The sequence below is a fragment of the Zeugodacus cucurbitae genome, chromosome 4 (assembly GCF_028554725.1).
Source record: "Zeugodacus cucurbitae isolate PBARC_wt_2022May chromosome 4, idZeuCucr1.2, whole genome shotgun sequence".
Classification (NCBI taxonomy): domain Eukaryota; kingdom Metazoa; phylum Arthropoda; class Insecta; order Diptera; family Tephritidae; genus Zeugodacus; species Zeugodacus cucurbitae.
This window is the reverse complement of record NC_071669.1, coordinates 72,194,601-72,222,469: the sequence shown is the minus strand read 5'-3', so window position 1 is coordinate 72,222,469 and position 27,869 is coordinate 72,194,601. Positions and strand designations below refer to the sequence as shown.

General features: G+C 37.9%; 1 protein-coding gene across 4 annotated transcripts; it reads left to right on the top strand.

The window, feature by feature from the left end:
• Positions 1–12: 12 nt before the first annotated feature.
• On the top strand, positions 13–27,305 carry LOC105212120 (protein rhomboid). Of its 4 annotated transcripts, none has more exons than XM_029041215.2 (9): positions 13–353; positions 2,543–2,973; positions 3,068–3,160; positions 3,225–3,248; positions 4,938–5,114; positions 23,997–24,227; positions 25,050–25,314; positions 25,507–25,653; positions 25,760–27,305. In XM_029041215.2, the coding sequence occupies exons 2-9, from the start codon at positions 2,803–2,805 to the stop codon at positions 26,062–26,064; spliced, it is 1,413 nt and encodes a 470-aa protein (XP_028897048.1). In that variant the 5' UTR covers positions 13–353; positions 2,543–2,802; the 3' UTR covers positions 26,065–27,305. The 4 variants fall into 4 exon arrangements, with proteins under 4 accessions (XP_028897048.1, XP_011182220.1, XP_011182212.1 ...); XM_011183918.3 differs by having other exon boundaries at positions 13–367; positions 2,543–2,964; XM_011183910.3 differs by having other exon boundaries at positions 13–367.
• Positions 27,306–27,869: the final 564 nt, after the last annotated feature.

The window sequence follows — 27,869 nt, the reverse complement described above, 5'->3', positions numbered from 1 at the left end:
AAATAAATTTCGTACTAAAGTCTATAACTTTTCGAAATAATTAAATTTCCAGAAAAAAGGTTCACCAAATTTGAATATGGTCACCCAAATCGCTTGCTCTGACAGCGTTCAAAACAAACCAAGTCAGTAGACTGACGCATACAGGCATTTCAGCCACCACACAAATTTAGTTATCATTTTGTCGTCTTCCCGTTTGGGGGTGTTGCAGGCGTAACGGTTTGTCACTGCGCGCTTTTTGAGACTTTTGCCGGTCGCGTGTTCGTTCGCAGACACCAAAGAAGAAAGCAAAGAAAATTGTGAACAAAAACAGTGCGAATAAACGGTGAAAACAGAGTGTCGACGTGTGTTTGTTTGTATGTGTGCGTTGGTTAGTGTGCATTTAAATTGTTAATAAATTTAGATAATAATTCTAAGTGAGTGCTTTCAGTATATCAAGAGCTTGCATATCCACAGACAACCTAAAGCTCACATTCCCACTGAAATATGTAGAATATAAATATGTGTGCATGTGTGTATGCAAATTTCGAGGGAGCATTTCCATGCATCCAAGTGCCAAAGCGGATTTGCATAAGTATGTGCTAGTGAACGCCGGCGTTGAAATTTGCACTCCTTTGGATGACTCGCCGACAGCATTACCGACTTTAGTGCTATTTGCCTTTGTTGGGATAATAATATGTGTAGTTTCAGGCATTGTGGACACCGCCGGTCCGGTAATTAAAGGTTTCCGACCCTCCATGTCTATTGTTGCGGTTGTTGTGGTCGCGGTCGTTGCACGCTTTATCAACGTCACGAAAGGTGTACCAACCGTGCGTCACATATTGTTGTCGGTTTTCGCACTCGTCACTGGCGCCTGGTGCTGCCGTCACGTTGCCATTCAATTATTAATGTGTTTCATACAGTTTTAGTTCTTTTGTAAACGGTTGTTTGGCGTTTGCGTATTGATTTTTCCCCAAACTTCGAGGCGGCTTCGCTGGTTGCCAGCCTGAAGTGTTGTAAAGTGTGGAAAGTTGAACAAAGCTGAAAGGAGATGTTTGCACTCAACAGCTAATGAAGTGGCTTAACTTAAGTGAAGTGCCTACAGAAATTCTTGCCGAACAATGTGTTCGGATAAACGAAAAGAATATATTAAAGATTTAACGGTATTCTTCGTAGTTAACTGGTGTAAATAAACAAACTTCAAATACGTATGTATCTACAGTTGAACCGGATCCCCAGCAGGGACTGACTGATATTTGGCCTAGTAAACCTTAAAATCGTTAGGGTTCTTGAAATCCGTTTCAGATCATTAGTACTAGGTCTTGTCTTATAATTTATTTTTAATTGAGAGAAGTTCTATAGAGAAGCTTTCGCAATTTTGTTTCTCTTTGCTGTTAGTAACAAGATAGTCCAGAAAGATTGTATATAGTTTTCATAACTAGTATTTTCAGAGCGATCTAACCAAAATCAAAAGGTTGTGTTTCTCAAATCGAGCGCGCATAGAACGCATTGATGTATTCCCGAAAAGTCTTATATCTATTAGAACCTATCTTTTAAAGACTAATATTAGGAGAAACAGAATTATTATCAGCAAAGCGTAAACTCATCGAGAGTTCTCTTGTTGAATAATTGTTGTTGTTAAAGATATGAGGATATCGTCGTCATCGTCGTATGTGGTCTCACTGAATGCGAAAAGTGCTGGGATATTATATATATAAAAATATAATAATATTGTGATTACATATTCATGTGAGACATGCAATGACAAGGTGTAGATCAATAACATTTGCCACAAAAATTTGCGGAAATGTCAGACAACTTCCTTGGTAAAACGTGTTTTCGTGCTTTTGGCGTGTTCAAACCCTTTTACCAATTCGCTTTCATCGTCAAAGGGCGAGCAAAAAGGATGTAAACAACACAGGGGGTGAGATCATAGTATGAGCACGAGGCCATAGTAATTGCCGTTATAGTAGAGGTAAATTAGTTTGTATGCGAGCAAATTAGAGCTAATAATAATTTTTACAAATATCGAAAATTAATGGATTTTCACTATAGAAGGGCAATTACTTACTGTAAGGGGGAAAAGTTATGGCACTAACTCACACTTTGAGGTTGTTAAATTGCATTTGAGGGAGTAAGCTTTCGTATATACATATATGTTTGTACTAGTGCACGGGCTTAAATTGCTGTTAAAATTAGCGGAAGCAATAAAATTATTTCCCGGGCATGAAATAGACTCTGGCATTGAAGGCCGGAAGTAGTCTATGATTAAACGGGATTTTCGCTTTGGCCCCCACACAAACGTTAACGGAGAAGCCATGGTGAGAGAGCTTCAACGTGCAATTGAATGAAATGAGGGCGGAAATTAAAATTGCTAGTAAAAACACCTCTAAATAAATAACGGTACGCATAAAGTTTCGACAAGTGAGATTCGAACCTGCGACCTCTAGTTACTACAGAATACGCACTCTACACAGCAGACCACATACGGCCTAATAAAATCGAGTGTTTATATTCTTAGTATTCTTTATACATGCTAACTTTGGTATCCGTTGCATACTTTAAGGCGCTACGCAGAATATGCATTTCTACACTGTGAAAATGAGTGTACACGAAACCTTAAAAACTCAATAAAAATGAAGAAGTGCAACTTTTCTCTAATCGCACAAGAACTGTAAAAAAATTTAAAACCTATGCTGCACAGAAGTACCTTGGCAAGGCTTTTACGCTGTAGATAGCATTTATTGCTGGTAGTGGTGTATTTTCGGCTTGCAAGGCTTACATAGAATCGCGTCCCTCCAAAGCGTAGTGAAGTGCAGCAACGGCATGTGGAGCGGTTTCGATCGTTGCAGTTCTCGTGGCGTCGATATTCAGAGCACCAACAATGCTGGGAGTAGCCAACAGGAGACTTTGGCTGAAATTGAACACATATCAACGATCGCCGGCTCGCTGGTATCTATTGCTTCCATATCACATACACACACACAAGTACGTTATGTGAGTATAACAATGCATTTTTAGGGAATCGCGAGAATAGACACCTCAGTGGTATTTGCTAACGCTCTTGTTTTCTTTTATTTTCCAAATACAGCAATGTACAAACGATGCCGGCTATGAGACTGAACACACCTCGCTCAATTCAGACTTCGATGAGGCGGAACTGCGTCGGGAATTGCTGCGTGATGTAAGTTCATCTACTTTTGAAGTGTTTTGCTTTATTAATTCCTTTATTTTTACTCCTTTTGCAGAAATGGAAATTGTTATTCGATATGGTAAGTGATCTTTAAATTTTATGTATGCAAAATTTTATTATGGCCATGATAGATAATCTCAATAAAAATCTAAATTAGTCCTTCTGAATTATCATGGCCATGATAGATTAACCCAATACAAATATGAATTAGTACTTTTGAATTTATATTTTCCTTAAAATTTTTTTAGAGTGTAATGCAGTTGCATAGAGACATAGTGTTTGTTACTGTATTGGTTAGAACTCAGGTTGCAGGTTCGAATCCCAAATGGTTACTTTTTTTATTTTTCATTCATAACAAGTAAGGAAAGGCTAATTTTATACTCTCTCAATTTATTGCTATATTTTTATAAAGATAACATACAATTTGTCCCATATATTCAGTATAAAGTCCAATAGAAAAACGAAAATCATCATATATAGTAATAGGCTAAGGTAATTCCTGAACCGATTTTACTCATTTTCATCACCAACATTCAGTATATCTGATGATGATATGCTCGTTTAACTTGGGTAAGATATTTCACATATTAACCGATTTACAAGCTATTAAGCCCATCATATTTTTGAAAATCCTATAATTAGCTATATGAGAGCTAGGGGAAGTTATGACCTGATTTTAACCATTTCATGATACAGAGACACACTATTTGAAGAAAAGGATTTCCTCTGAATTAAATTAAGATATCTGAGAGATTTACCGATATTTTCGGTGAAAAATTACCCTAAGGCACTGAGTTTTTCATATTCGATATCCGGGGCATTGAAAAGTTATAGTCCGATTTCGAAAATTTTTTCACAAGTGATGCCATAGATCATTTACAGTATTTGTGTAAAATTTTATTCCGCAATCTTCATTTGTTCCTTATGCACATATATATTATAAAGTTAACGAATCAGATGGAGTTCAAAATTGAATTATATGGGAAGTTGTCGTGGTTGTGAACCGATTTCATCCATTTTCCACGCGTGTCATCAGGGTGTCCAGAAAATAATATATGCCGAATTTCATTGAAATCAGTCGAGTATTTCCTGAGATACCCATAAGTGGGCGATGCCACGCCCATTTTTCATTTTGTAAAAAATCTGAGTGCAGCTTCTTTCTGCCATTTCTTCTGTAAAATTTAGTGTTTCTAATGTTTTTGTTAGTGAGTTAACGCACTTTTAGTAATTTGCAACCTAACTTTGGTATGCGAGGTGGGCGTGGTTATTAACCGATTTCAACTATTTTCATAGTGTGTACGTACCTCACACGTAAGGGAACCGACTGAAGAAAGTTAGGTTTATATAGCTTTATTCGTTTGCGAGATATATACAATAAACCTATCAGGGGGCGGGCCATGTCCCTTACTAGGGCGATCCTTTATATCAAATTTTATTTTTATAACTGTATTTATGGCTTAATTTTTGGATTTTGACTAGTCTCCCTGATCATTTTGATATATATAACCCTATATTTTATGACTTCACAAATAACCGTTATGTGAACAAAACTATAATACTCTCTTAGCAACTTTTGTTGTGAAAGTATAATTACAAAATGTATTTTCGCCAGGTTGCTCTTTAATTCGTTTACAATTCTAAATTATGAAAGTAAAAAAAAGAATAGTTCTAGTCTAATTCTATGCTTTCGTTGTAGTGATACTATGAAAATATAAAAATATATGAAATTTATTACTCATAATTTTTCGCATCTTTCTTACACTAACAGTTTGATCCGGAGGGTTTCGGTGAGATACCAGTAGATGACTTCATAAAAGCATTGAAATCTGCCGAATTCTTATCACAAGTGCCTATGAACAAACGTGAATTGCTTTACGAGCGTGCGAAAAAGGCGCGATCGCCGATCGGACCCGGTTACGTGACCTTTCAGGACTTTGTAAATGTGGTAAGTGAACTTGTTGTTAAAAAAAAAAAAAACATTTTTATAAATTTCTATATTTTTTGTGAAAAAGTGCTATATGTACTATCTACCCAGCCCATATGACATGAATAATTTCCTTGACTTGAGTGTTAATTTTGTGTTTGGAACCATCTCAGCTCTGCTTCATTTCAATTATATAGTGTTTGAGAAATCAACAGTCCAGTAGGTCACTCTTTCTCCACAATGTTTGTTGCTTGTATGTACATTTGAGAGTCATGTATGGAAAATGTCCACTCACACATACCGACACATGTCGTTGTAAATGCATCAATGGCTTTTATTGTTGCCCAAAGGCTACAGGCTATTCTATGCACCAACAAATGTAAACACACGCACATTGACATTTGATAATTTTGTTTTTGTGCAGTTTTGGCAAATATCCTTTGCCTAATTTGCACTTTGCATATTTGTGTCCTTTTTGTTTGTGTTCACTTCTGCTGCTGGCCGGCCGGCTCACCTTCTCCCAGGCAACATGTAAGTGTGTGAGTGCTGCTTACACTCAAAAGAGATTCTCCGACAATTGCAATTCCATTAAGAGCCGCATCTTGTTTGCTTGCACACACAAACACACTTACGCACGCATATTTGCATTGGCTACTCCTTTATTGCAGTGGCTTGGTAGGGTCCTCAAGCAGCAATCGCAGTCGTTGTTGTCATCATCATCGCTGCTACATGTGTGTGTGGGTGCGTGCTCATATTGATATTTACATACATTGCTATTATTGTTGTTATTGTCATTAGAATTGTTCAGATTGCGGGCGTTGCTGTTTACCTCTTTCTGCTTCAAGAAATTCAATTCAATTCGATTCGATTTGATGCGTTCATCTGCCGTTATATTTGTACTATCCAACGGTTGTGAATGGGTGTGTGTGTGTCCTCAACAAATATGCGCTGGTCCTACTAGCGTTGTTGCTGTTGTTGGCTGTAAATGTTGTTATTGACAAGTGGAATGCATTTTATGTTTTTTGTTTGGTATTTCGTTTGAGTTGTTGTTATCCCTTGTGTACATTTATTAATTTGTTGACAAACGGTAAATATTGTAAAAAAAGAATTCCCACAAATTGTTTTCGGATAAGTATTGGACAACAAACAATTTTTTTCCTTTTTAGCATTCATTTCGTTTGGTTCTTCAAGGCTACCGTAGCATAAATTTAAGAAAAAGTATTTTATTTGCCTTTGGAAATATTTGTGGTCTTTAATTGATATTTAAAGAAGAATCGTTGAGCATTATCTTCTTGGTATACGATTATCCATCTCATTCGAAGGATAAGTTCTTAATCTTACAATTATTTTTTTCTGAAGATAGTCTCTCGTTAAACTAAATCTCTAATATGGAAATATTAAACATTAAAATCTTCAGCCATTCAGAGACGACCAGAAAGTTGCAGGATTCCAAAATTTAGTTTCAATTTCTACTGAGAAAGCAGGGACTGAAACAACTAGCTTTCTACATAAATGCTTTGTATTCACTTGACAGGTCCCTGTGCGACTTCTTCTACTATTCAAATACTATTAAATCAACTAATATCTTATCGGATAAATGATTTTATGAACCGTAGCCAGGCCTTTGTGATGCCGCAAGCTGCTCGAAATGGAAGCCATAGACCCTCAAGAGCCGGTCAGCAAAGTCCGTGAAGGCGAAAGTGTCTAGATATATCAATCTCACCTTCTCCCATGATACTTTGGCTATTTGCATCCGACATAATATTTTTGTCTTCACGGTATGTGAACCTATCGAACAGTATTTAGTAAGAACTCCGACCATTGCGGCGACCTGATTCTTGCTAAGAGCAAATATTTAGCTCAGTAGATATCCTGAGATCCACATTAGACCAGAATGATATCGCAGTGGCACATGTACTGATCGTTATCAAACGCCTACCGTGGTTATACGAATACTATTAATCCAGCGCCGAAATACAGGAGGATAGTGGGGCACCAATCTGATGAGATAGTAGTTAGGATCTGTTGAGAACAGAGCTCCGTTCTCAGAACACCGCTAAGCTAATGTTCAATATTTCTCCATATTTCTACGATCTATTCCGATCATGGGCCAATAATTGCGCAGTGATTAAAAATTCATTCAAGAATTATAATTCACTCGGCTGACGCTTGCAATGTGCAGATTTTATGAATGAATTCTGCTCTGATTGCTAATTAATAACTAATTTATTTCAGTGCTGCCAAGAAATAGCAGCTGTGAATGCAGTAAAAGCTTTATGTTATGTGCAGCATGATAGAGCACTTGCCACATGCCACATACCATATGCAACATGTAGCATGCGTGCCTTTGTTGCTATTGCTGTTGCAAGAACGTGGTGTGGCGATTATTCAATCTGTAAAACGATTACCATTTATGGCTTGGCATTGATTTACTAAAACCGACGGCGCACGCGCCGATTCCTCAGCCGGCATGTCATGCCTTCAACCATTGGCATTCGCTTGATGGGCTCAGCTGGTAGACAGACGGCAGGCGCTGGATGCCACCACCCCTCGCTTGGACCGATGCATGCAATCCGTTCCGTGTTGCGGTTCTTCGTCGCATTCTCCGCATATGCACATTGATTTCAATAGAAATGGTGTTTGTCTTCACCTGCCAACGTCAAGCGCCAAGCAGTGCCGCGTGAGGCTGACGACGGCTTCAATGATGTCCCCGGAGCCATAAGCGCGATGCATTTGCACCCAGTAGACACCGCCAGCACGCTCTGATTTCGTTCACAGCTCGTCTCTTCTGCGCAGACATACATATATACACACAGTTCACACTGGACTGCGGACAATGCCGTTGTGATTGATGTATAATGTAAGCGTAGAGCGTCTCGATTGAGTAGAAAAACCAATTCACTTGTCCGTAAGCTCGTATGCAAGCGCACGCGTGTCATCGTATGGCACATACTTACATTCAGTGCATGCAATCTGGTCGATTCTCCGCCAGTGATAATGATGTGCTGAAGATGTTTATGATAATAACCTGCGAGATCAGCTTCAGCGCGCTTGCTGCATATTAAAAGAAATCGAGCAAAATAAAATGCATGCAACAATAAACAACGAGGAATGAAGAAGAAATCACAAATGCCACGAAGAACGACGAAGCGCAGGCGCATGCGCATTGCGCACATCATAATCGCGACGCGTCGCGTGCCCAGCGATCGGTTGACGGCCGAACACTACAAGTATGCCGTCGTCGGTTAAGTTTATTCAATAAACTTGCAGCTGCAACGCGGTGCTTCTGTGCGGTAGCAGCCACGGCGAGGCGTTGATCGGTGCGCCGCGTAGTTGGGTGCATGGCTGTGGGCAATGGGTGTGTGGCGGCGAGTGGCGAGTGGCGAGCGGCGGCACTTGTTGCATTTTTTACCGTTTGTGCATTCCGACTTCATTCAGAACAAGATTCAGGAATTTCTTGGTGCGTGCTTGGCACAGGTCCTAACAGCGCAAGCCAACAACAGCAACAGCAGTTGTTCGCTTCGGCGTGCATTGAATTCAGAAACAAGAATGAGTTATGCAGTGGAAAATGCAACGCTGCCTTCTGTTGCTTATAATTTGATTGTGGCAGTTTATTACATGTTATTGTTATTGTTGTTTGTTCGCAGGTCATTCCTCGATTGTAATGTGGTAATGTGCTGCGCTCCGCTGCAAAGCGCGTGTTTGTTGTTGTAATGGCGGTTGTAATGGCATGGAAGCACTTTCCGTACATTCGCACTGCGTTTACGAAACAATTCATTAATGGATCCAGGAAAAAAAAAAACTATTTCGTTTATTAAAAATTGCCTTGAACGGCGTTTTCATAAAAATAAAGATTCCAAACTACTTAATTGCTGAAGTCCTTCTGGTTTCGTTGTTTCGAATTCAATTTAGCATGAGTTCTTTGAAATACCGATGCCGGAGCTAGGGTCAGTGGCACTATACCGGACTATTTGTTTCAACTTCTAAGGAAGCGCGAATTCTTGAAAGGGCACATTCGATCCTCAAATCGATTAATATGATGACCATTTAAGAATCCGATTAATATATTTATTTAAGTAAGCGTCATAACCTCACTAGATTACAAGCTGCTCGGTTCATACTTTGGATTGTATATATTTTTTATAGGTGTCTTTAAGACTGTTAAATCCACTTTCTCATTGAAAAAATCTGCTTCTGTTATCAGTCCACAGTAAGCAATCTTTAGTTATATGAATAGGACGCAAAGCACAAGGGATAAGTCGCTTCATATGCTTGATCTCGTTAAGTTGAACGCTAAAGGTTTAAAGCAAATTTTGGGTCTTATAGGTTAAAGAGTTCCACAACCTTGTAACACGACGCTTCGTTGCTGCAATAAGCCAAGGTTAAGTTAGGTTAGGTTTGTAGGCAGATCTCTGTAAAAACAGAAGATCTCACTTAGACAGTCTTGGCGCTGTCCATTGTGGTACCAATAAAACTCCCTGTGGATCAAAGACTTTTAGGATTCAGCAAAACGCTTGGAATCCGATACAAATTTCTTAAGACGGCTAATATCGATTCTAGCCAATTCGCTAGGATCGCCGAAAAAGGGCCTTCCGAGGTGTTTCAACCTCAGTCTGGCAAAAGCTGGACAATGAAGAAGGAAATGCTTAGATGATTCCATCTCGCCTTCCTCCATACAGCTTTGGCAACTTGCATCTGTCACGATCCCAAGTCTCACCGTGGACCATGGACTACCAATACGCTCCCATTCCGACGTCAATGTAGCTAGCCCTTGCAAGCCAAAGAATTACTTGTTGTCGCGACCGGAATGGGGGATACTTTCTTAAATATTTATAGTCAGAATGTTAATAGAATTGACTGGTGCTTCTTTCGTTTCGTTTCGTTTTTTTACTTTTGGCCATAATAACCTCCACCTTTTGCTCTGGTTTCGACTCGAATGCATCTGTCTATAAAATGCAACGCGGGTATTTCAATTTGTAATGATGAGCGATGTTCAATCAAAATGCACTTTTTTTTAGACACAAGTATATTCTTTAGTAGTGAAGCGCAACTGTAATTCATCAAGGAAGAGTTGTGCGAATGGGAGGGCAGGGCGGAGTAAAATGTGGGCTGATTGCACAATGAATGCATGCGCCTGTGCCGTTCGCTTTTTGCGACTCCCGTGCGCATTCCTGCATCTTAAGCGACAATGGCGACGCGCCAGACCAGACGGGCAGCGCTCGGCCAGCTGGACGCATGCGATTGACGCGCCGCCGCACACCCAACTCATGCAGCTGTGGCCGCTGAGTGAGTGAGTGTGGCGCTGTGCGCTTACCACGATTTCGCGTATATGTCATAACGTGCAACACATTTGTTGGCAACACAACGGTTACAACAACAAGCGGTAATGACAATGTGGCAAGCAGAAGAAGAAGAAGAAGTTGCAACCTTTTTGCGTTGTCTTATCAGTAGCAAATCAGTAGCTGATGTGATCAATGATCTTAGCTGGTGCTGTCGCTGTTTGTCGATCAACAGTCCGATGAACGGACGGACGGACGGCTGGTGTTGATGCAGCTGGTAATAGGATTGCAATTGGCGATTCGGCGACGGCGCATGGTGTCACGTGCGATCTTGTGTTATAAATTCAGTAATCATACAATCGATGAGCTTGTATTGCGCATGTGTAATAGCGCGCATGGGGATACTGGGCGTTGTTGGTGGAGCGCGAATCGCAAACTGTTGCATTTCGAAGCGCTGCTGTGTAGCTGGTTGGCTCGTGGGCATTCATACCTTCACTTTAACCACACGAACGTGTGAAGATGTGTACGAATAAATGTTCGTGTGTATGTGTTTATTGTGCGGCATTTTTGCTTTAAATCATTTATCCTAATAAGGTTTGGTCGCCAGATTGCAACGCGTCGCTCCGCTACGGCAATGGAGGCGCCTGTACCGAACCATATTCCTCCACTTGTCGACTGTTTGTCGCGCATTGTCGGAGGTGGGTCGAGCGCCTGGCCATATGGGCTGCTGCGTGCTGGCAGCTTCAAGCGTTTTTGCCCACATGTCTGCAACAGCAAGAACGCGAATGGTATGTTCTTGCAAGTAAATGTTTAAATGTAGGGGCGTCTACGACTTGGTCAGATGAATGCATATTTTGGTTGAAAGCTGTCTGCACTTGCATTACATTGTCATTGATAAGAATAAGAATGCCCCTTTGCTTATTAGAATGCAATTTTTTATGAATTTGGTTGAAATATTTTCCCCCGGCGGCTGCCTTACTACTCCTAGGTAGGATCCAGGTTCGCTCTCAATTTTGGAACGTGTTTTTGAGTAGAAACCTTAAATAACTCTTCATATGTATATATCGACCTTCTGGTATTCCTTTCGAGGAAGGTTTCGGTATCAGTCTGTTCGTCTCAGCTAGCATTTGTTAAGGTCACTTTTGCTGGAAGGATCGTTCATTGGGAGATATTATCAAACCCTCGAGTATATTTCTGCCATTGCCTACAATATTTTGGAGTCTTTATCTTGCGGAAAGAGAGTTTTAGTTCTTAAAGGAATTCTGTTTAGTTTCGGTAACCCGAAGAGGAATGCCAGCGGCTCTACTCGAGTTTCTGCCTAAACAGAACTCCTTAAGTTAGTAATTTCATAACGACTCTTTCAGTCTAATAATTCTGATGTTTTCAGAGTAGTTTTGTAAAATTTCAGTGGCAATTTTGAGTGTTAGGAGCTTTCTTCCAAATAAACCATTGGAAATCACTACTTCAAATATAGTCTTTTGATTTTCTCCTAAAATAAAATATTGCACGGTATGCGATATGGAATATTCTTCGAAATTATACAGAATCGATATCTTTAAACCATTAGAATTACGTCTAATGCCATTAAGCACAGTAAATATTTTGTGAGATATTTTGAGGTTATGTAAGGTATATGAGGTACAACGCATGTAAAATTCAAAAATTACTTCCGATGCTGCCGGGTGGAAATTTGCCGAGCTCAAATGCTTCAATTAATTGCACGAGTACTATACTCGTATGTAACGTTCGTGGAGCAACAAGCAATATGAACTCCAGCAACACGCTGCGCCACAAGCATTAAGTTCACAACAACTCCGGCCGGAGGTTAAACAGTAATGACATTATGAAAATAAATATTCCTGAGCACACAAACAATGTTGCACTAAGAGCTGGCACACACATGATTACATATGAAAGTGCACGCGCTTAAAATAAGGTGTACTGGTTCCGGCTGAGAGAGCTCCGCGCGGCGCGGCGCAGCGCCTAAACACCGTCGACTCTGCATTATGTTGACTCATGGATAATGGTGTTTTGGTTGCACCGGCGGGTGCGCCATCATCATTAGAAGCGTTATGCGACAGTGCCACATGTGTCTAAACCGAGCGTAATTAGTTACAACATAACGGCTAAAAACCTCAACTTTCAACTACCGAAATTACTAACAAATTTTTGTATTCTGATGAAAATTTATTCGTCAGCCGCGAGCCCGAATTTGGCTTATGCAACCATCAAATGTGTAACGCATTGCATTTATATATGAGAGTGTGTGTGTGGCAAGGGGTTGTCACCGCCGTCAATAAATAGATGCGCTCGTGTTGCATGCACTCTCTGTTGACATGCACGGATATAAATGCGGCTCATGGCCAAAGGGTCGCGGGCAACTCATTAAAAAGGAAACTTAATCGGTGCACTGCCCGCAACGCTGCCGGCAAATCATTGATGAGTTTGCATAGGTGACATGCACTGCCAGGTGCGTTGTGGCACGGATGCGCCGTCTGATTGTGTGTTTGTGTGCTCGTTTGTTTGCGTGTTGCGCCAGCAATAGAACGTGCCACCCGTTTGTGTGTCAATACACACACACACACTCACATGCACATATAGGCAGGTGCTTGTGGCGCATGTGTTTGCTGTTGTTGTCATTTGCTTTACGAGCGTAACTGCTTCAATATTTGATTTAAAACGAGCGAAATGGATAATTGAAAAGCCTGCGCCATACAATCTCAATAGCGATTTGCCTTGCGTAAGGACATATGTGTGCATGAGTATGCGGCAATGCCAAGGTGCTGCTTGAAAAATATCGAATTACGACGGTGAAGGAAAAAATCTGTTGATCAGCACATATTTGTGTGTACGCATGTGTGGACGCCAAATAAAATCAACAACTTTTTGAAGAACGCAGGGAGAAACTGAAAACACTGAGGCGCCAACAAAAAAAAAGCTGCAAACGGAGAATTAACGCACACTTCTGAGGCGCAAGGAACAGCCGAGACCGAGACCGAGGAGACATTGATTGCAGTCCTACACATCCATCTACATATGTATGTATGTGTGTGCCGCGGCGTCGCAAAAGCGGACTAAAGGACCCGTTCTGCTCGTGTCATTCCGTTTCCGGTGGCGTTGGCAGACTGCCGTGAGCCAAAAAAGAAGTTGTCGAATGTGGCAGCTGCAAAGTGCGACAAACTCACTTAACAGGGAGTTACTTCCTAATATATATATGGACACAGTTCGCAGTAAAATGCCTTTGCAAATGCAAATACAGGATGTCCTTAAACTTTTTCCATTTTCGCAGAATTTACCCGCCGATTTTTGTAGCTGATTCGAAAATGTTTTTAAAATGTACAACAATACTCACCCTCAGCAGTATCGGGAAGTACCTCGCCAATTTTTTTTTACATCATGCGAAGTTTGGGGCAGTTCGATTACAGATGACGAGCTCGTGAAACAAGAGTGACCCTTGCCAAAGTCGTTCTGTTCTGATTATTGTAGCAGGTTAAACTCTTACTTATCCAGAGTAGATCCGAAATACTGAATTTTTGCATACCCAACAAACCCTGTTCACCTAACACCCCTTTCCCTACGGTCCGACCCTGTCGAAACAGCTCGATTCCTAAGCATCCGGCTCATTCCGGAGCTTACTTTTTATATTCCAATGAGCATTTTTCGTTTCTTCCATGTGGGATTTGAAACTTTGGAACTTAATCGTAAAAAATAGAGGCAAATCTAATCTCGCATAGAAATTTAAGTTCCTCGTCTCCTACCAAAAATCTAATTATTTCATTTACTTGTTAATTCGACTGTTCTAAATTGCTTGTCTATTCCTTCTTTCTTTCTTTGGTATTTGCTGGATTTCAAGCAATTGTTGCTGCACCCTGTATATATAGATTCACAAGCATACATTTTTTTCTTGCATTCAAACATAGACATATGCAAAAATACTTTTTCGCTACGCAAAATTCACTTACGTGACGTTAAGTAAATACAAACACAAAACGATTAAAGTACAAACATACAAAAATCCATATGTACACATGTCTGCGAAACAATAAGCATGCGAACGCCTTCATTGATCCTTAAGCATTCACATTTCCATTGTTTCTCCCCCTAATTGATATTCCCAACTCCTGCCATTGCAATCAAAATCAATGCGAATTCTTCTTTGTCTTGAGCAAATTTGATTTAAGAATTCGTAATTTCAAATATAACAATTCTGCCGTTGGAGTGCGACGAATGCGTAGTGCCGCTGCGAATCAAAATCAAGTAGAAGTAGGAAGGACCTTCTTACTTGAATTTGTTGGTTCTTCTACTTTTTCGTCTTTATGTCTTTCGGCTGACATTAGCGCAGCGTTAAGAGCTGAGCTCGACTTCTTTGCATAGCGACAAGCTGTGCTGTCAATCCGCCGTTCCAAAGTGCAACCACATTTATTCAAACACCACACACACACACAGGCCTCATTGATGTGCGTCTGTTTGTGTGCGGGTTTGCACACGAGTCAACGGGAAGTCATGTAAAGGTGCAAACGAGCTTCCGCTTCAAATCTGCGCACGCTGTTGGCGCTGTCATTGACATGCATACCCGGATACACACACACACACATATGTATATAAGGCAAATATAAAATGTTCCTTATTCGAATGTCAAACTAAATGGTTTTGTTGTAATTGGTGGTAGAGAAATCTTTGTTTTTGTCTAAAATATGTTTTGTTTTTTGTAAACTTAGATTATAAATCTATATTATTCAAAGGATTTTTGTGTTCTAAATATTCTTTTTGCCCTGTCTATTGTATGTATGTAAGTAATTGGCGTTGAACCGTTTAACCGGTTATAGCCGAATCGATGAGAGCGCGCCACTCCTCTCTTTCCTTCGCGGTTCGGCGCCAGTTGGAGATACCAAGTATAACCAGGTCGCTCTCCACCTGGTCCCTCCAACGGAGTGGAGGCCTTCCCCTTCCTCGGCTTCCCCCGGCGGGTACTGCATCGAACACTTTCAGAGCTGGAGTGTTTTCGTCCATTCGGACAACGTGACCTAGCCAGCGTAGCCGCTGTCTTTTTATTCGCTGAACTATGTCAATGTCGTCGTATAACTCGTACAGCTCATCGTTCCATCGTCTGCGGTATTCGCCGTTGCCTATGTTCTGAGGACCATAATTCTTGCGCAAAATTTTCCTCTCGAAAACTCCTAGTGTCGTCTCATCTGATGTTGACATCGTCCAAGCTTCTGCACCATAAAGCAGGACGGGAATGATAAGCGACTTGTAGAGTTTGATTTTGGTTTGCCGAAAGAGGACTTTACTTTTCAATTGCCTACTCAGTCCAAAGTAGCACCTGTTGTCAAGAGTGATTTTGCGCTGGATTTCGAGGCTGACATTGTTCGTGTTGTTGATGCTGGTTCCCAGGTATACGAAATTATCTACGACTTCGAAGTTATGACTGTCAACGTCAGCGGCGTATGCCAGGAGCTGACACTCTTGTAGAAGATTGTACCCTCTCTGCACCTCGTATAATTCTTTCCAGCATCAAGTTAAAGAAGTCACACGATAGTGAGTCACCTTGTCTGAAACCTCGTTTGGTATCGAACGTCTCGGAGAGGTCCTTTCCAATCATGACGGAGCTTTTGGTGTTGCTCAGCGTCAACTTGCACAGCCGTATTAGTTTTGTGGGGATACCAAACTCAGACATCGCGGCGTAAAGGCAGCTCCTTTGTTATGTTATTCAACAGCTTGTTCGGTATATATATACTAACAAAATCGAATCTATCCTAGTCCTTGTTGGGTCCTTTTTATAGTTCAATTTAAACTTGACTTTTTATTGCGTAAAACTTTTTATTTTATCCACATCGCCTTATAGAGGCCTTCCAGGACGTGGTGCATCCTCAAGATTGGAATTGTCATAAACTAATTTCGGTATTGGCGTTCGGTCAACACGTTTTTACGGGGCGTTACATAATTTTTGCATATTTTAAAATTTTTACAGTAAAACAGTAAAATATTCCGGAAATGGTGTTTTCGATTTTTCATCTTCGAAAGGGACCAAAAAAAAAATATTCCAGTAAATTTAAAAAATTATTTACAAAAAAGCCTCCTACATCAGATATTCAAATATATAACGCTAAAGTTCAGTTAAGGGTGAAGTTGGCTGTGAAAGAAATCAATAAGGAAACAGCTGCTGTCATCAAACGAAACTACTTTCACAATATATTAACACATAACAATATTGGAACTACGTTGCTTCACTTCTAGGAGTTTTTAATAATATTCATTAAACGGGATAAGTTATCTAATATTGAATATGCTTTATACGAGGTGTATTAAAAAAAAAATATAATATTACCGTTATTTTTTGAACACAGCTCAAAAAAAATCTGGATGATTCACTTTACTGCTTTTCTTCTAGCCTTACGTTCCAGAAATTATTCTAAATATGATTCTCTTGATATCAAGTCACAAATATATTGGAGTTTAGTTAGATATTTCAGTCCAGTCGAATCCAACACCTACTTAGGATATAAACCTATATAACGCTTTATTTTAAGAAATCGCTTTGTCCAATCTCTACACTTTAAAATATAGATAAGTATATGAATGAATGAGTACGCTGGTACTTGTGAGTAAAAGTTGAGTGGTACGCATTTTACCTTGGAACTAGTAAATATTTTAGAATGTAGCCCGCTCGCTGCTGACGTCAGTGAGATGTTGGAAACGTGGACTACGTCTGGTCAATGGTCAATTTCGTAGCCATTTATTTTGATTGTGTGGTGCATTCGTTGCGACAAGCAGCGCTGTGCTGGTGTCCATTTCCATTGCACTAAGGACACGCTGAGCGCACGCACATACACATCACAAATGCGAGTGCGAGTACGAGTCTCCAGCTATGAAGCGCGCTATGAATGTGTGCAACGAAGCCTGCAATCGCAAAGAGCATTGCATCCACTTTTCGCATGACAGTCATATTAGCAGTTCTGCGCCCACTGCCTTGGTTTACAGCCTTTTGATTCGTTCTGCGCCAACTTATTTCAAAGTTGCGATGATAACGTTTGCACTTTCAATATCTTGGCACATGCTCGGAATTTTCGCTTACAAATGCAGAAGTATGGCGAATGCAAGCTTAATGCTGGGTCGCAGGGTCAAGTGTGCGCGTGAAATTTTGATAGAGTTTTTGTTTAAATCAAGCTGTCGAGTACGGTTTGCTTGATTACTGCAAAGTTGAAGGAAAGATATCTGCATTTCATTTGGAGAAAGCAAAGAGATGTAAGAGTTTATTAACAAACAGTTATGGCGGTCCGTCGGGCGAAGGTTAATACTTTGGTGGAGTCAAAATTTAAAATTATTGCAACGGATTTTTCTTTTTAAATCGGATCGCCGATCGAGTGTGTTTCTTAAAGGAAAAAGCTTCTTACAAAATTTCTCTCGGAGGATGGTGTTCTTTATAAGAATTCTCTCATAAAATTAATTGGTTAAAAAGTAAATAAATAAAATAAAAAAATGTACAAATATTATGCAACATATGAGCCTCGAGAGCGAAAACAAAATTGCTTTGTTATTAAATACATTAAGAAGTATTCTCTTACTCTGTTATTTCCACCCTGAACTTCAATTAGAAAAACATAGAATGGGTTCATGTAATAAATACAACTATGCATGCACACAGAGAACGGTAAACCCATATTTCGAAGTTTTCTTCTATACAAAACACTTTTCTAATTGTCAAAAACTTTCGACTATTTAACTTCCAACAAATTCATAATGGAATTGTAAAATACTTTGAATTCAACTCAATGCTAGTTTACCTCAGAGCAAGTGTTTCATACACACACATGCATACATATATAAACGTGTATTTTACCTAGGGGAGGTAATACGTGGTAGGTATTTTAGTATATTTGGTTTAATAAAATTCTCAGCCTTTGTGGTTGCACTACCACACATACACACACACACAAACACATACATACATATATACTATGAATAATAGCAAAGTTTAAAAGGCAATTTGTCGATTGGTAAAGCGGTTCCTTAGAAGTTGAATAGCTAAATAGAACACAACAAAGCAAATCAATCATTTTGAAAGTGGCATTTACACACCGAGATCCTCGCACATGTTCAGAAACCCAATGTGGGTATAATATAACGACTATTATTTGTTTTTTTTTGTGTTTTTGTTTTGTTTGGTTTTTTTCTGCGCAATTTGAGGGAAAATTTTGCAGCTCTATAATTATGTGAATACAACATACACTCCTGTAAATTGTGTTGAAAGGCAAAAGCGGCGGAAATAAAGCGAATAAATGAAAAATACTTGATGATTTGTGCAATTAGTAGTTGTAAATAGTGAGGATATACTCGTACATATAGAAATACTAATTTGTGTTAAAGAAGTAATAAAACGCACAGTAGCATTGGAGGATTCGCCGCTGCGTTTACAAAGGCTTTGCTTAATCGATGGGACTTTGACTTTAATTTGAGGTTAGAAAAGGGAGTCAATGCCTTATTGTGTGTACATCTAAATATACTCTTCTATATGGGGTTGTGTGTATTTAGAAATGCTTAAAGACTCTTTAACATGAATGAGAATCTTATGTTTAGACTTATAAATACATATAGAGGTGTGTTCAAAAAATAACGGGAATTTTAAAAATTCCAATTGTCCAAAAGTCCAATGGTCAAAATTATTATTTTTTTAGGAGCTGTATTCATTGCTTTATTTTAGCTTCGCGATGTTTCTTAGTTGAAAGATCACACTTCATTGCTTGTTCAAGAAATCTTTGCCTCCACATTCGCCCGACATGACTCCGTTCGATTATTTCCTATTCCCAAAATTAAGAGAACCTTAACATGTAAGATCGTCGTTTACAAACATACGAGAAATCGTTGAAAGAGCCAAAGACTATTCCACAAATCGAGTGTGAGAAGTGTTTCGACGATTGGAAGAAGCGCTGGCATAAGCGCATAACATCGAATGGAGACTAATTTGAAGACGACGACATTAATGTAGACGAATAAATAAATATTATTAAAAAAATACGAAAATTCCTGTTATTTTTTGAACATACCCCTATACTTCTGGGAAAATTTGAGGAAGGTTTGGTTTTCTTCTGGTTAAGTGATTAATGTAGATTTTATAGACGTGTTCTATGGACAGATATTAATAAATACAAATATAAAGTGTTTAATTTTGTCAATAATATCTTCAGAGGACCGAAGCAACCCTGTTTGCTTTATTAATTTGTAATAAGTGAGAGAAACACGTAGAGTCTACGTAAGACAGAAATATAAACCAAAAATATATTTCATTTATGGCCATTTACAGCTCATCTTAATTAGCAACGAACAAAATTTGTGCGTGCTGACACCCGCCGCCACGAAGTCATGGCGCGTTTGCATGTTCGCACAGTGTTAAAACGTAAACGCCGGAGGTCTATCTTCAAGGACAGTCGAACAGGGAAAAGCAGATAAAAAATTGTAGAAAGAGAAGTAAGTGACATTATCACCCACAAGCAGGACGACTGGTCAGTAGTGGACGGTGGCCGCAACGGCAGCGGCATAGACAGTTTAAATGCTGGTAGGTCGACCGGGCCAACGGCAATTCGGGGAAGATGCCAGCAAGTCGGTCGTTTAGTTCTGGCTTCGCGCCTTTTACTATGTGTGTCAACAGTTTTGTGAGACAACGTTCCTTTTTTCACACACACATATTCGCATAAGTGAGTGTGTGTGTGTGTGTGTGCTTGTTGTTGGTTTATTTATGCAATAATAAATTGTGCGTGTCACAAACAAATGATAAACACTTTTGTGTGTACGAGCCGACACGCTCTGTGCAGCTCGGATAAAGCGAATATAACTGGCCATTGTCCTTTTTCCGGACAGTAGGTCACCATGATCTACTGACTCTTGCGCCAATTAGTAGTGTACCGTAGTATATGCACATTCATATCTCTGTCGATATGTGTCTGGGAATAGGCTTGTGCGGAAAATTAGGAGCATTCCTTGTTTATCGGCGAATTTTGTTGGTGTGCGGCCTACTTTAGATCTCCTTTTTTACACATACACATCCACACTTGCGCAGCGTTCAGGCTGAATGTGTGACGTTAAAGAGCATTTCTTAAAAACACCGAATCGAGCTAAGTGAAATGGACCATCCTGCTGCTGCTGATAAATGTCGTGTTTCATATACATACAAACATACATACAAGTAGGTGTGCATGCAATAAAGGCCATAGCACAAAGTGTTTCTGGGTGTTCCATTGTTGACAACACACACTGCGGGTGCTGGACAATTCAATTCCATGAATTGAGCGGTTTGAAAATCAATCGATAAGTAAAGTCGGAAGTTCAAAGTGGAACTATAACTTATGTACTGCAATTGTAGATACTTTATATTTAGATACATACATACATAGTATAAACGGACGTGCTGTTAATGAAGTTCCGAATACTTTTTTTATAAGGAATTTTGGTAAAAATTTCTTAATTCTTCATATACATACACTAGCCGACCGCTCCGTCGTCGCACGAAAAGTTATAAGTTTTTACACACGCTCCCATATATATGTATGTTCCCGTTTCTTGCGTGGGTTCATTTAAAAAAGTAAAATGAAGAAAACTCGATCATGAAATTATGTTTTATTTGTACTGAGCTAAATCTTGATTACAACCTCTAGTCTTAGGTGTCTGATGGAGATAGCGGAATAAAACTTTACACCAATATCGATACCGATTACAGGAAACGGAAGTCTCATAACGGAAAACGGCGGCACTTTCTGGAGAAGGGACGTTTCCTGTGCAATTTTGCTCTATATCGAACATCCGTTTCCGGTAAAATATTACCAGTTGCTTAATTTCCGGTTCCGGCACATCATTCCCATATCTGATTCCATCGGTTATCCCATATCTTGTTTCAGTTGGCTCATTCCGTTTCCGGATGCCCCACTTCCAGTTTCAGTAACCAATATTCAGTCACCCCATTTTCGGTTCCGGCAATATCGTTATCCATATCCGGTTCCGGTAACATCATATCCGGTTACACAATGAGGTCAATGACCCCACCCTGATCACGTGATGACATTTCAAGATCACGTGATATTTTTGTTTACAGGTCAATGACCCCGCCCAGTTCACGTAATGTCAATTCAAGGCCACGTGATATTTTTGTTTACATTTTTGAGTGAGGTCAATGACCCCGGCCTGATCACGTGATGACTTTTCAAGATCACGTGATATTTTTGTTTGCAGGGTAATGACCCCACTCTGATCACGTGATGTCATATCAAGGTCACGTGATATTTTTGTTTACATTTTCGAGTGAGGTCAATGACCCCAGCCTGATCACGTGATATCAATTCAAGGTCACGTGATATTTTTGTTTAGAGGTCATTGACTCTGTCCAGATAACGTGATGTCAATTCAAGGTCATGTGATATTTTTGTTTACATTTTTGAGTGAGGTCAATGACCCCACCCTGATCACGTGAGTTCAAATCAAGGTCACGTGATATTTTTGATTACAGGTCATTGACCCTGTCCAGATAACGTGATGTCAATTCAAGGTCACGTGATATTTTTGTTTACATTTTCGAGTGAGGTCAATGACCCCAGTATGATCACGTGATATCAATTCAAGGTCACGTGATATTTTTGATTACAGGACAATGACCCCTCCCAGATCACGTGATGTCAATTAAAGATCACGTGATATTTTTGTTTACATTTTTGAGTGAGGTCAATGATCCCACCCTAATCACGTGATGTCATTACAAGATCACGTGGTGTTTTTGTTTACATTTTTGAGTGTGGTCTTTGGTGTCCGTTGTCTTTCTCTCGGATTATGAAGTGAGCTTGTATATTTTTAATATTTTGATTTGTCAGATTTAGATTCTCCGGAGTCTTTTTGTTACCCTTACCTATTCTAACTATTTCTAGAAAGTGTAGATTATAGCAATAAATATAGCCTATGTTACTCTGGGTGAATGTAGCTTTCCAATGGTGAAAGAATTTTTGAAATCGGCACAGTAGTTTTTGAGCTTATTCATTACAAACATACATACAAATTTTTCCTCTTTATAATAGTAATATAGATAAATTCATTTGTAAATTTTAATTTTAATTTAATAAAATTATTTATATTCACATTTTACTAGCTTTTGTATAACCATAGAACCGAATAATCAGTTTTCCACAACATGCGCTAATTGCAAATAATTAGCAACACTGTTCGCGAAATTCGAACACACCCACGAATTTTCGCACACCTGTTCGCAGAATTCAAATTCATAACAATTGGCAATTCCGTCAGTCATTGATAAACCAATTGGAGTAAATCTTCGTCTATTGTTTTGTGTTCTTTACTTGTAAGTGGAAATTTGCAGTTGCAAAGCTGTTAAATAAAAGAGAATCGTCGAAGGAAGGGATTATTCATTTATCTGCTGGTTTAAGATTATTGACATAAATAATGAGTAAGTAAATCGTAAGCTACTTTGGTTTTGTTGTTTATTTTGTAGTGCAGTACTTTGTGTTTATCAATGGTTGAAGTTGCGCGCCCCGTTATTCTGCCGACGTTTTCGCGAAATTTGAATTTTAAAAGCGCAGCGGTGTTCTGCTCTTTCGCTCTCAATTTCTCGACTTTGGTTTTTTTACTCTCTTGCGAAGCGTTGCCATTTGGTGGTACTTCTTGAATATGTTTGTAAATAACGCGTAACACGATTTACTTGGTTTCGAAGGTTAAATATAATTAAACTAATGTAATTTGAATATTCTGTTGATTTAATACTAATGGTATTGGATGTGCCTAGGAGGCTTATTATCTATCTACTTACTATGAAGTAATGAATATTTTCTGGAAATGTAGAATATTTTAAGTGGGATATTGTTAAAAATCGAAAAATTTCGAAAAGTAATCATTACTAAAATATATATATTTTATGTGCTGATATGAAAAAGAATCTAAATGGATCTTCCGCTGATTTTTTCTTAATCTCAAATGTATATTTTTGCTTTATCATACATATGCTGCATATAAAAGCTTGAAAAGTACAACTAGGAATGTTTACTTGTGTGTAAATAAATTTCGACGTCGGAGTAATGATGTAATTGTTCAACTATTAATAAAGAGCTTAACAAGGGGCTCTATAATTTGCTATAAATTAACGGATTTGAGTGGGTGGGCTACTAAATTGCCTATATGTAGGAGTATGCACATGAAACTACAAGTATATGAACAAATAATTAATATGTTTTTAGCTATGTATGTACGTACATATGTACTTAATTAAAATGAACTCAAACTTTGATTTCACGCAATGAGTCTCACTTTTAATTGAACTCAATTCCATTTTCCGCTTTGTGAATATTTTATCCACATATATGTACTACATATATACATATGTATTTACAAGCTTTAAATACTAAAATACACTGTAGTAAATGAAACTACTTTTAATATACTTTACAACTAGTATCAATCGCAATGTGAAGTAGTTACTTTACTGCCTTTATTCCATTAAGGATTGGTAGGTATTTTCTCTTGTTGCTCTTCTACGAGATGATAATTGTTATTGAAATTTACAGTGGAACTTCTCTAACTCGAATACGAAGTTCGAGTTATGGAATATTAAAAATAAAATATATGTTTTTCATTGCAGATGAGTGGCAAGCGTTCGCGAAGCTTTAAGTGTGCAGTTCATCATCGCGATCGAGAAGTTTGTTCCGAAAATGATTTCCATCTCGTGTTAGAGGAACCGCCATTCTTCAAGAAGATGGTACATGTCGTCGCCATGGAGATATTGCCCGAGGAGCGTGATCGAAAATATTACGCCGATCGATACTCTTGCTGTCCCCCGCCTTTATTCATTATATTGATGACAATCATAGAGGTATGTAATACATTTCCTCTTACATACTTTATAAAAATCTAAAAACATATGTATGTATGCACTTGATCGAATGCATATTTGCATGTTCACATGTATGTACCTAAACACCATGGGAGTCAAGTAATAAAATTGTATGAATGGTTTTGGAATTTCTAGTGAATGGTTTTGAGTTAAAAATGTCAAATATGTAATAACTATGCGTATGCGTATAGAAAAGCGGCTTGCAATTCCTTTGATGTTATTTTTAATGTGTCCATTAGTATATTTAAATATTTAAATATTCCAATACGCAAAATATTCTACGACATGCACACAAATATCCAGCAAACTAATATGCTTGCTTGTGTGTATGTCAGCCAGTTGCTTTATTGAAAAACCATAAAATGTCCATAAGTAAATAATCAAATATTTTTGTTTAGTACTGTTACATGTTATTACACACACACACACACATGCATATGTATATGATTGACAAAATGTTTGATAGTAAAAACCGAAATAACATAAAAACACCGTAAACATGCTTAATTGTCGGTTTTTATGCGCCTTTATTGCCTTATGGGGATAAGTTGCCATGACAGTTGTGTATGTTAATGTTAATTAAGTTGTGCTACCGGATAGTGTGTGTAAACGGCATACGTGTGAGTATGTATGGCTGTCTAAATTTTATATATTGTATATATCTATATATGTATGGAAAAACAATATTTAATATTTCGTATTTGAGGTTATCTTAACTCGAAGAAAAAAGTGATTAGAAACATAATTAACCATAATAACAAAATGGGTATTAAATTTATAAAAATTATTTTTTTCTTGTAGCTCTGTTTCTTCGCCTATCACACACTTGTTGCTGGAGAAGCGGAACCTGCGGGTCCAGTTCCGATCGATTCATACTTCATTTACCGTCCCGATAAACGTTGTGAAGTGTGGCGTTTCGTATTGTATATGGTGTTACACGCTGGTTGGTTTCATCTCGGCTTCAATTTATGTGTGCAATTGCTCTTCGGTTTACCACTCGAGATGGTACATGGCTCTGGGCGAATAGCTTGCGTTTACTTTTCGGGTGTACTGGCGGGATCACTAGGTAATGTTCATAGCTATGTAAGGAGTAATGTCGGAAAGTGTTAAGGCTCAAAAATTAAATGTTCCAAAAAATCAAAATACTATAAATGCTTTATCCTTTAGCGCAACTTTTGTACGTTCAGTTAACTCTTATATTTTTGTATTTGTATTTTATTATTGCTTTTTTAATTTGCTCATTTTACATTATTCACAGGCACTAGTATTTTTGATCCAGAAGTGTGTCTGGTGGGCGCCAGTGGCGGTGTGTACGCACTGCTGGCCGCTCACTTGGCCAATGTCATGCTGAATTTTCATCAAATGCGTTACGGCATTATACGACTGATTGCTATCTTGATATTCGGTAAGTATGGGAGTACGTTTGTACATATACATATTCATATACGAATGGCTTCCTAAAAATTAAAATTATAAATATTTGTCATATATTTCTATTAATATACTTGCAGCATCCTGTGACTTTGGATTTGCGATTTATGCACGCTATGCCGAAGATTATCCGTACAGTCCGTCAGTGTCGTATGTCGCGCATTTGACTGGTGCCTTAGCAGGTCTCACAATCGGCCTCATTGTACTCAAGAATTTCGAACAAAAGCTGCACGAACAACTTTTATGGTGGATCGCACTTGGAATTTACACTGCCTACATTCTATTTGCCATAGTCTTTAATGTATTAAATAGCAACGCGGCGTTGAGTCTAGATGTGGAACCCATCCATGCAACTGAAACGTTTTTCAATAATTTCCATGTGTAAATAGTATATTCGTATATTATTGTCCTCAATGCGTTCTAGCCCTTTTATAAGAGAGAGAGAGGAGTACTGCGAGCAAACGGAATTTTTGTAATATGTACAAGTACATAAATATTTATATATTATATGCTTTAAGTTTTGTGTTAAACGCTTTCAATAAGCTTTCGTTTTTTTCATGTATATAAAGTTTTTTCTTTTTGTAAAGTGTATGAATGAATTGAAAGTTAGTGCTTAATTTGCTAAAAACAAGTCGATTATTATGTTTTTTGTTTATTATAATACGGTTTCTGTTTAATTTGTTATTTAATTGCTAATAATAAAGTATCAATGAAAAGAAAATAAGAACAAAGAGTGAGCGTTTTGGGTTTATTGTATACTAGCTATAAATACTCAAATATGGCACAATTTAGTGTTTCAATGAGGGATCTCAATAGATCGTGCAATACGTTAAGTCTACATTTTTTTATATTTATCTTAAGAAAATACGCAAGTGAGTCATTTTCTATAAATAATAAATTATAATGAAGAATTTTGAAAAGTTTCTAAATTACCAGTACAAAATAGTTATTTCTACAGAGCATATAAATGAAATGTGTATGTGAATATATATGATGCTTTTATACATATATGTGAAGCGATTTACATATACAAATTTATAAATACAAAAAATTAATATATGAATAAATACCGATTTATTTATTAAAATTGTACTTATTATTTAGAGAGATGTAGAGATGGAAGATTTTTTAGTATACATTTGATGTTAGCATTCCCATAATAACTGAACTGAAAGCTTTTATTTGGTATATTGAAATATAAAAAAATCAATAGAGTGCACAAAATTGAATTCTTGGCTCTTTATTATTTAGATATTTTATGTGATATCAAAAAACGAGCAAATACTTCTACTTTATTGCCATCTCTACATGTCTACGAAGAAGCATACATATTTAATATTGAAAATTTATAATGAAATGTATCATTTCAATGAATTGAAAAGCTATCTACAGTGGAACTTCTCTAACTCGAATCACCATAATCCACAAAAAAACTTCGAGTTAGAGAGATTTCCGAGTTACAGAATGTAATTTGTATGAATTTTGACTTTATTGCCTATTCAATAGCTCGAATTATGGACAACTTTGTGTTAGAGCAGTTCGAGTTATGGAAGTTCGACTGTATTTCGGTTTCATAAGTCTACTTCGATCCAATAGGTAATAGACAAAAGTGTAAATAAGGCTTATTCAGTCAAATTTAATGAAATCTTTCTCTTCTGGCTTCTTTTGCTTAAATTTTATTTCAGAAAAGCAAAATCGCTATTTAATAAAATATGTAAAAGTACATTTAAGATGTGCATATGTAAATAAATGCAATTATATGCATGAAATAACAAAATACTGCCATTTAAAGAGCTCTATGTCTCGCAATAATAACAAATAAAACAATTAATTTATTTAAGAAAAACACTGCGAGCTAATTTTAAACTTATATCTACATTTTGTACAATAAAAAAAACAACAACTAATTACATTTTTTAAATAAATATTGTTTCTTTTTTATAAGCCAGAACAGTACTTAATGCGAGTTTTTATGCCGTTTACTTGGTTTAATAGAAAAGGTTTGTAAAAACTATGCAAATTTAATGTTTATTTAAGTTGACAAATAATGTGTAATTAATTATGAATGCATTTTCAACTTTTTATGAAGAATGTATGACTTAAATATTCCAGTTTTACAGATAAATATTTTATTAAGTATCCCTTTGTCAACACAGCACCATTATGGAAGTTTTTAGCAGACATTTGCGC

Coding starts and splice junctions, on each gene's coding strand:
- LOC105212120 (XM_029041215.2), top strand. CDS start 2,803: ATGTGGAGCGGTTTCGATCGTTGCAGTTCTCGTGGCGTCGATATTCAG. Junction 2,974..3,067: donor CACACACACAAGTACGTTAT/GTGAGTATAACA, acceptor TTCCAAATACAG/CAATGTACAAACGATGCCGG. Junction 25,315..25,506: donor TGTACTGGCGGGATCACTAG/GTAATGTTCATA, acceptor CATTATTCACAG/GCACTAGTATTTTTGATCCA.